Consider the following 10,718-nt stretch of genomic DNA (forward strand, 5'->3'; position numbering starts at 1 on the left):
GATGATATGCTGATGAAGTCAAACATCGAGTGGTCAAATGGAGCAACTACATGGAAAACTTTAAAATCCAAACTCTTATTTTGAAGTTTGCAGATAGTTTCCTGTTCTGCGTGCTTTCGTTTCCCGTCATAAATTGAATCTGTCATGTACCCAGAACGCATTGCTTCAGTTTTCCAATAAACAGTTTTAAAATTAATTTATTGATGCTTCTTTAATGAAAAATCTACAACAAACAAAAGAAAAGGACAAAGAAGCAGCCGAACTAGCAATCCTCAAAAACTTTTTAATTTTTACGCCAGGAACCAAAGGTCTGTTTCAGGAAATCACATCCCCAGGAATCGGCGCTTGTAGGATTAAGCTGTACAAGAGTTCATACACCGCTAGTTGGCAGTGTTGTGCATATTGTACATGAATTATTGTCAGCTAGTAAGAGTCAAATTGATCTTGCGCTTTAAATTAGCTTCTGCTAGTTTTTCTATGGCATAAGTGCTTTTGAGATTGCGGACCTCAATATTTTCATTAACGCTTTAGAAATTGCGGAGCTAATTTTTGGATTAGCGCTGCCCACCACTGGCTACCACTATGCYGTGTCTACTGTCTAGTATTGATACCAAAATCATGCTCAGAGCTCCACATGTCTTGAAGATGAAATTATGGACAAAACATCCATCTCAGATCATTTAATCAGCTCTGATCAAAAACTACTTCTGAATCCTCCACTTTTCTGCAGTTTTTRACATTTCCCACAACATCCCAAAGCTTTTCAGATCAGGGACTGTAAAGTTTTACTCCTCCAGACTTCAGAATTAGTTGACGACCATGCTGCTGACATCCATGTTGCCTAGCAACAACAACAACAGAAATCCAAGGCTCAGAAACATATTCTTTAAGTTATCCTTTACATAATGCCTGCAGAGTTCATTTAAACGCAACCAAACAGACCAAGGACATAATCAGTATGAGGRGTATTTTAAGTGTCAGTAGGTAGCTGCAGTGAAGGACTCAGAAAAACTAGAATGTCACAGTTGCAAAGATAAGACATTAAAACTTAGAGAAGAGAGGTCTTTGAACAAAATTCCTTTTTGTTAAGCTCCACTTCCAGCTGAAAGCTGCCACTCATCCTTAACTCTGACTACAAATTATGCATCCGGTATGAAATGCAGATGAAATAACTGGAAGTGCTAATGTTCAGCAGAGAAATCCATCATATTCTAAATGTTCAAAATGCTGAGGTAACGTGTGTATATATGTGTGTGGGTGTGAACACTGTGCTTGTTAGCCACACCACATTTGGATTCCACTGGCTGCCTCCGCCCACAGGACAGCTTACAGCTTATTAGAAGCTAATCATGCTTGGAAAAGCTATCGATCTCTCTGACCACTTCTATATAGACACATGCAGGCTGAATGCAGCTGTGGTCCTGTAACTGAGAACATCTGAACAGAAACCTATTCACATCTTTTCTCCATTTCACATGAAATTATTACTTTACATCCTAATGAAAAGAATTACATTTTTTTGTTAAATTGATACGGGTAAATGGTTCACCTTTGTAGCCCCTTTAAACATATTTTTTCCTTCTCCAAACCATTTTACCARGTTCACAGTTTTATAACAACCCAGACTACACCTACATGCACAGCAATAATCTGACAAGAACAAGATTATCAGCCAATTGTGAAAACAGTACTCTCTCTGAAGAGTTTCTGATCATTTAATCAACATAAGATCAAATTCAGAAAATTAAATTAAATGCCTGGAATTCCTTGAATGAATGCARATTATGTAACAGTGGTAAAGATCATTTTATAAAGAGACGGGGTTTAGTTGGAGCCCATGTGTCAAACATGCGCCATTATTTATTTCACATTTAGTRAGTCATACACATAGTACTTTTCATTGTTTATACGATGATATGTTAATATGCTGTTTCTATGCACAAAAAATAAARAGCTACTCTGGTTTCTTGTTTAGTTGAAGTTAAACACAAAACATTGAAGTAAATTATAACTGTAATGCTCATAGGGCACTGAGTGAAAACAAGTTCGACACCTCTGAGTCAGAGCCATTTTGGTCAAACCTTGTAAATGATATGAAAAACATYACATCTGAAAGTGCTCAGAGAATGTGTTGAACATAACTTTCTGCTTCAACCATTTCAGTCAATATCTGTCAATTTGACAGGTTTACTGTATAGTTTGTGTTAAGCTTGATTAGTTGTGGGTCCAAATGTTAATCAGACACTTGGAGTGTGTGCTGTTAATGACTCAGCTACTTTCAAACTAGATTTTAGGACAAAAGTTGTGAAATTTAGTGAGTTGTAATTTTTATGTTTACTAATACAAGCTTTCTTTCCTGTCCCTCAACCAGCCGGTCGAGGCAGATGGTCTCCTGTCCTGAGCCTGGTTCTGCTGGAGGTTTCTTCGTGATCAGCAGGGAGTTTTTCCTCTCCACTGTTTGCTCAGGATAGGAGACTGTGATGAAGTGATTCAACACAATCTGCTGGTTTCTTCTTTAGATTGTTCTTTTTATGTACAGTGCCCTGAGACAARGTAAGTTGTGGCTTGGCGCTAGCTATATAAATAAACTTGAACTTGAACTTGAACTTAATATCAAGATTAAAGGTAATGTCAAACGTGAGCAATCAGGAAGGAACAGACAGGAGCCAAGATACGGTAAGTGGTATTTATTTTCAGCATCTCTGTAAGGGGATTCCAAATCTGAAGAAGTAAAGAAGCAGGCACGTGAGACCCAGGTAGGTATTGTCGTGATGATGATGATCGGTAATGTTTTTGACAGGTAAGTTATGCTTACTGTTTCCAGGAGGAGGCAACGGCACAGAGGAGAGGGTAAGTATCCAAATGTGAGTGGTAGTGTTTTGGTTTGTGTGCCAGTTTCATACAGTCTGAACAGATTAAGATGACTGCATGTCAAAGCAAAAAGACTTATTTTGTGGAAATGGGTCTAAATTCATGTTTTTGTGTTTTATTCTACGCTGTCCTCATTAGATGTTACCTTTGTTCCAACCTGCAGCAGGAACTGGGCCTAGCTGCATCCTGCTAATCAGAAACAGACACTTCAGGGTTTTTGTGAATAAAGATCCACCTAAGTACCAACCAAGATAAGAAGTGTTTCAAATGATCTAAAGTGAACCTTTATTATCTTCTTTGGCAAAAACTGGACAATCCTTTATGAAAGAGATGGGATTATAATCTCCCACAATTCGTTGCGGCAGTATCTTCTTGCTTGTGCAGTTTTACAAATTGTGAAAAATGCAAATAGATTTGAGAAAAGTATTGTGAACATGAAAAACCTATGAAAACATGTTTCAGTTTGATGGCTCTTTCATCACTCCATATAGAAGTAATATTTGAGTTTATTTTTCATTAATGTGTGGCACTTTTAAACTTAGAACATGAAGAAAAGGGTGGAAGTATTCATCTGTGATAGGCTATTGGTTAGCCAAACAAGAGTGTTTAATATACATTTTCAGGTTTATGAAAGAACTCTTGCTCAAAAACATACAGTACCAGTGTGAAAAAAGCTAGCCAATGGGCCTCATGCAAGAACATGTTCATATTCTTATCCTAAATTTCTCTTACTTWTGTTCGTGTGAAGGGTGAACCATTTTTATTATTTAAGAGCAGATCGAATCAAATCACATCGAATCGTGATTTATCGATTCAGAACCCTATAAATTGAAATTGAACTGATTTAGAGAATTGGCCACGGTACCCAGCACTACTTACTATATGTTTAGGTTTACCAGGTCTGTCCAACAGCCTCTCTCCCCACCAGTTGAGGATCAGTCGARAGCTCTGTCCCTTGCTTCACCAAGAAGTTCAAGACAAACGGCTGCAGGTTTGATGACACTATGGTAGCCTAGTAATAAAAGCTACTTATGGACAACCCTATGGTGGCTATTATGGACAGTCACAGCACAGTCCAACAACAGAACACCATTCTGCTTCAGTGAAAGTTTTAGAAATTAAGTGTTCATCTTCAAGACTCATCCATCCACTGACCTCCTGAGGTTCTCTAGTTGTTCCATGCCCTGATGCCACAGCTGAACACTTGCTGCTAATCAGGTGACTACATAAAAGCTGCATTCATCATGCCATGCCCCTCCCCTCTGAGCACTGCTGACTTGTTGTGGATATTTACTGAATGTAAAGCCGTGTCAAACTGAAGTCCTTGTAGTGAGAAAACTGAGCTAATTTGTGTTTAATACTTGGTTTGTAAACATTTTGCATAATTAAACTATTATTGTTCTGGAAGCACTAGAGGGGTTCTCTGCTGTTTTAAGTCTCAACCATTAAATAAAACCAGGGAGGTTAGGCAGTGTGGTTTTCTTTTTAATTAGATTAGTGCTGTTTTCATTTCCATCAACAGGTGGTTTTGTGTTTGTTGTTTTGGTCTTTGAGACCTTACTTTTTTTCCTTCTTTGGGTCTGTTTTTCTTTTTGTTTTAGTACCAATGAATCTAACATGATTTTTTGGGTTTGTCAGATGAAACCAGTGTACCTGGAAAAAACCCACCTGTGCACAAGGAGAACAAGTAAACTCCACAAAGAGGCATTTTGCTATAAGAATGACAGAACTGTTTTGCTGTGCTGTTAATTTTTTAAATCACTTACTTTTCAATAAATCATTTTTGTTCCATAAAAATATTTGGACAGTACTTTGAGTCGAGGTTCTTGGTTAGTTTTTACATCTTGTGATGCACCTTGTAAAACTTTAGATGAAATAATTGGAAGGGTTGGAAATTAAGTGGGAACTCATCTGGAGTTAGAACACAGGCCGTCTCGCACCACAAGCACAAACAAACAGACTGAGCTCTCTCACAAGAGAACCCTTACAGGTCAGWAGACATAAGAGAGTGAACCCAATCCAAGATGGCCACCACAGCTAATCCACCTTAGTTTTTACAAAAAATGTCTAAACCTGAGTGAACCTGAGTCATTCACAACACATTCTCCAAGAGCAAACAGATCAAGTGAGACCAAAACAGCTCCAACTCTCCTTTCTCAACAGAGAATATTAGTCTAAAACTCTGGCATTAAAGARGGAGGATGACATCCATTCCTTCAAAGGATGCTAGGCTTTTATTTTAAAACTATTTTGTCTGCATCAATTATCCAAAGCCTATAAATATGAGAAGTGTGGCTCAGATTTTAAAAACACCAGTTTGGCTAGAAGTTAAAAGTCAGATACTTCTTCTCTCTTCCTTTGAAATGGGGTGTATTTGGATTCACTGTTAATATAGAAACCTATTAGAGCTGCTTTGACCTTTCACTACATCACCCTGAACTTTTGTCTTTCCTGTAATCAGTTAATTGAATCTTTACCCTGAAGGAAAAACCTGAGGCAAAATGTGGAACCGATGACTCGGTTCTGGAGCAGCTTCTCTGCAGGGCTGAAAACACAAATAACACAAGATGGATTCCAGCTGAGACAGAATCCTGGGGGCAAACAGAGAGAGGGAAAACACAGCAGGAGGAAGAGAAATGCATTGCTACATACCACGTTGATGCCTCCAGAGTTTTCCAGACTGCACATCCCCTCCAGCGGTGCCATCCCGATGGTTGTTCCCTTGAATATTACACCACTATCACACAAATACACAGAGGGGAAAAATAATCACTTGACTTTAATCTCTTTTCTTTCCACCTTTGGGTGCCACAGCACATGCACACTGATGGCAGATGCTAAAACACCACAGCAGCAGACTTGATGAGCCTGTCAGATCTGAGAGTGGGGGGAGGTGCAGGCCAACTCAATCCACCATGTGGTCTCCAGTCAGCTGCCAGTTTGCATCCAAAAACAGAATCAGGCTCTGTTTGATGGCAAAGCGGCATACCTAGCCTCGCAGCAAGAAGGGTGCCGGATCGAATCTGAGTACTTTCTGGGTAGAGTTTGCATTTTCTCTCCATTCATGCGAGTTTTTTTTCTCTGAGTACTCTGGCTTCCTCCCACTGACCAAAAACATGACTGTTAGGTTAACTAGTAACTCTAAATTGTCCCTAGGTGTGAGTGAGAGACTGGATGGTTGTTTGTCTTGTTTGTCTCTATGTGTCCCTGCGATGGACTGGAGACCTGTCCAGGGTGTAACCCGCACCAGTGACCCTGAAAGGAAGAATCTGCTAAAATATGGATGGATACATAGGCTACAATATACAGTAGGTCCGATCAGCTTTTAGTGTGTATCAATAGTTCCCAAAGTGGGGGACAAAACTGGGGCGAGAAATTTTCTTATAAACCAAACGGGGTCCTGGCAGAAACAGTTTGGGAACTGATGTTTCTATTCCCTGATGACACAAAGCTGACAATGCCAGAAATCCTTGGGCTCAAAGTGTGGGTCAGGGAGCACGAATCACACAGACTGGCCAGCACAGAGTCCAGACCCCACTGAGAATCGTTGGGATGTGCTGGAAAAATCTTTTCATATTGGTCTGAATCTCCCATCATCAATGAAAAATTAAAACTCTGGACAGAAATAAACAAGACATTGCAAAAGCTTTTGGAAATGATGCTACAAAGAACCAGTGCTGTAATCAAAGATAAAGGTGGTCCAACAGCATAGTAGAGTGAGACCTTTTTTTTTTCCATTTTTTATTTTTTGGCTGGGCAAATAATTACAGCAACCCAAGATCACAGCAATTAGTTAAATCCAGATGGTGACTTTTTTTTGGCCAGGCAGTATAATATCACCTGTGGCACAAAAAACTGATAAGAAATCAAACCAAATCAAAAAGAAAGAAATTAAGAAGTCCCTCTGGACGGGTTCTTCTTTAATGAAACATTTAGTCTCTCCTCCAAGAGACTTCTTCAGTCTGAGGAGTTTCAGGTGAACTCAGCCTTATAAGCACGTTTCATTAAAGAAGAACCCGTCCAGAGGACCTACTTTTTTTTGTTTTTGATTTTTTCTACCTGGATTACTGAAATGCATCAGGACACCCTACAGGTACTTCTCATTATGCTGTGATCCACCAGGTCAATACTGTGTTGGTGATGACTGGAGCCACATTCGGCCTGCACAAAGTGGTTTGGACCCCGATTATACAAGGATTATTACAGCTCTAGTTATACTCAGTTCTACTTTATGTTTAGTTTTGGTAAACACATTTGAAACTATTACCAGATCAAACAACCAATGTTGACATTCAGTAACAGACAGAGAACATGATGAGTGCACCCTGCCTGTTTTTATTTTCAGCACTTAAAGCACTCTGTTGACTCACATTAGTTCAGGAAGAATGACCAAGGTTTCACCTTTATAATGGTTTTATTTCTAAACTTTATGAGCTGAGAATATATATCTCACTTTATTAAAGAATGACTCACATATTAATGGTTTAAGAGCTATGGAGATCATAATTTGAAGTCTTAAATTTAAAGTTTTAAAAGCCTCAGTAGTCAGAGGGTCTGATTTCTCGCATACAATCCCAATTATGGGCTGTCTGCCTCACTGTGCTACAGCAAACTGACTAGAAGCAAGACGCAGTTGATTCAGGCAGCTGTCATATAGTTTTTATCATGTCACAGTATTTTTTTTTCCTCTTGGTCAAATGTGTTTCCTCCGGCTGTAAAAGTACATCCCAGAGGAAGAAAACCCAGCAGGCAGGAAGCTATCCCTCTGTTTCATCTGTGAGTTTTTCTTGGTAAATTGATGTCTCACTTGGCCTGAATTCCACACGTTTCCTTAAAACTCTTTACACAATGTGCCACACTCTTCCTCACACATCACATTCTAGATATAATACTACAAAACAATCAACAACTCTTTTGTATTGCACTTTGCAAGTATAAAAGTTTAAACAAGTTGAGCCTGAATCAATACTCTAATCTCAGTAACAAGCCAGATTTTTATTATTAAGGGCACCTACATAAGCACTGAAGACTATATGTTAATTTTTTTTTGTCCTGAATGTTGTGATGCAACTTTGAAAGTCAATTATATACCAACAAACAGTACATATGCTGCTCTGTTGTGAACATGTACTAGGACTTTTGGTAGCAGAACATCACAAAGTGTAGACAAAATTCACAAAACCTGCAAAAAAAAAAAAAAAACTCAGGCAGACTTCACTATAGAAACATCATTTAGTTTAAAATGGTCATAAAAAGTTGGACTTTAAGTAAACTGACATTTTGAAGCTTCTTAGTTTTTGCACTATTGCAAATTAAGTTTGCTGAGTTTTACACAATTTTTTGCAGAAGTTCAGCTTGAAATTTTCACACAGCAACTGTTTGAGGCTTACTTTTCAGTCTACTTTTCTAACTGTCTATTAAATTGGCAATCAAGGAGAGACACAAGTGGCAGCAGCGCCACTTTTTCTTTTTAATCTTAATTCCTTTTTTATAGAGTTCACACGTCAAAATATGGTCTTTATATATACACACATATATATATACTGTATATATATATATACATATATATATATAATTTTTTTAATTATACATGTTGCGACAGGTATACGACATATACGACAGGCGGATTGGCGCAGCGTCTGCTGTAAAGCGGGCGCTGTACCGGTCCGTCGTGGTGAAGAGAGAGCTGAGTCAGAAAGCGAAGCTCTCGATTTACCGGTCGATCTACGTTCCTACCCTCATCTATGGTCATGAGCTTTGGGTCATGACCGAAAGAACGAGGTCCCGGATACAAGCGGCCGAAATGGGTTTCCTCCGCAGGGTGGCTGGGCTCTCCCTTAGAGATAGGGTGAGAAGCTCGGTCATCCGGGAGGGACTCAGAGTAGAGCCGCTGCTCCTCCACGTCGAGAGGAGCCAGTTGAGGTGGCTCGGGCATCTGGTAAGGATGCCTCCTGGACGCCTCCCTGGTGAGGTATTCCGGGCACGTCCCACCGGGAGGAGGCCCCGAGGAAGACCCAGGACACGCTGGAGGGACTATGTCTCTCGGCTGGCCTGGGAACGCCTTGGAGTTCCCCCGGAGGAGCTGGAAGAAGTGGCTGGGGAGAGGGAGGTCTGGGCCTCCCTTCTGAAGCTGCTGCCCCCGCGACCCGACCCCGGATAGGCGGAAGAAAATGGATGGATGGATGGATGGATACATGTTGCATATTCAGATTAATTTATTGTCATTCACACACAAGATGCACTGCAGAACGAAATTACAGTTTAGAACATCCGTCCGGAGAAAGACACACATAACAAACATAACAAATATGGGGAACGAATGTCCAGGGTCTTTCGCACTACGGTGCGCTACCTTTTGCAGCTTGGAACACACACACAATAGGAAGGGTGAGTTAAAGGAGACATATCATGCTAAATGCACTTTTTTTGCCTTTATAAACTATTTTTTGTGCAGTTATAGTGTCTAGGAGTGTAGAAAACATTAATTTATTCTGTTCTGTTACTGCAAAGATATTTTATATATTTTTATGGGTCATATTTTTCAGTTTGTTCAAAATCTGCTGTTGCTTATTACGTTTCATTGCTTATTTCGTCACACTATTTTCCTAGGAACTACCATATATGGTCATGTATTTCCTGCCAACTGGATTTCATAGTCCGCCAGTTTTTTCCTCGCTGTGAGATTTTGTAGTCCATAGCGTCATGCCGACTATGCAAGTCCAGAAGTCAAAATGTTCGGTTCTGGGTGTGTAAACCCACATTATTATCTACATAGACTACCAGCYTCAGAGCTTCTTCAAAGTGCCTGGTTAAGTTTTATTTTTCAAGGAAATGGACCCACAGCAGGATGGAAAGTGCTTGCAGAAAACACAGGAGGAATGTTACAAAAAGGGTGAGTTATGAACTGTAAATGTGTTTTAACTGTCTAATTTATCTGTTTCTACCCTCTGTGTCAGAATATGAGTGGAGAAAAACAGCTGTTTAAGTGTCTTTACCGAACTCAGCACCTTTTTACTTTCACTTTTGCCCCACGCACTGTAATCAGCGTGTCCGTGTTTTTCTTTTTAAAAATGCTGGAGCAGGGTGAGTTATGAACTGTAAATGTGTTTTAACTGTCTAATTTAGCTGTTTCTACCCTCTGTGTCAGAATATGAGGGGTGAAAGAACAGCTGTGTTTAAGTTTGTTTACCTAATGGGCGCTCAGCACCGTGTTACTTTCATTTCGCCCCACACTGTAATCAGCGTGTCTGCTTGTTTTTAAATGCTGGAGCYTTTCAAACTGTGATCTYAAGTTAACGTCAGCTGWTTTAAATGTATTTTTTGCCTGGTGTTAAAAACGGGAGCAGGAGAATGAGGCAGAGAAGCTGTGAGTGCTGTGTGTGATAAGTCCTCATAAGTATAGCAAGATGGATGTGTGCCTCTCCTTTTTTTCTCTGTGTTGCTGTTTTTGCATCAAAAAAGCTGGGAACATAGTCATTTTATGTAACAAAATATATTAATCTTATTAATATACAAATAAAATCAGAATATTTAGCACTAGAAAAAATAAGTAATGAATTTATTTATTTTTATTTTTTAAGAAAGGACTGAAAGAAGAAATCCTGTGTGGCAGCACTTTATACAGCCTCATCAGACCAGGCTTAGTTAATAAATGTTTATTTTTTTAGTTTGTTTTGTTTTAAATTAAGACTTATGTAACATTTGTTATCATTCTTATTTTTATCATGTTAATGGAGGAAGAAAAAGTAGCATCAGCTTCAAGAATCAGTCAAAAATTATCGGCTGCAGTGATGTTTTAGTCACTCTGTATTTATGTTTTTTTCTTATTCAAAATACTGTGTGTTAGA

The 10,718-nt window shown here is 39.2% G+C and overlaps 1 protein-coding gene across 1 annotated transcript in view; it reads right to left on the bottom strand.

The window, feature by feature from the left end:
- adam19a (ADAM metallopeptidase domain 19a) overlaps window positions 1–10,718 on the bottom strand; it is a gene marked incomplete in the record, with an annotated part of 346,817 nt that overhangs the window by 77,399 nt on the left and 258,700 nt on the right. Inside the window, 1 exon segment of the mRNA XM_014003343.1 lies at window positions 5,524–5,608. Coding sequence (XP_013858797.1) covers window positions 5,524–5,608 — 85 coding nt within the window.

Source organism: Austrofundulus limnaeus, unplaced genomic scaffold, assembly GCF_001266775.1.
Source record: "Austrofundulus limnaeus strain Quisiro unplaced genomic scaffold, Austrofundulus_limnaeus-1.0 Scaffold18, whole genome shotgun sequence".
NCBI classification, from domain to species: Eukaryota; Metazoa; Chordata; class Actinopteri; order Cyprinodontiformes; family Rivulidae; genus Austrofundulus; species Austrofundulus limnaeus.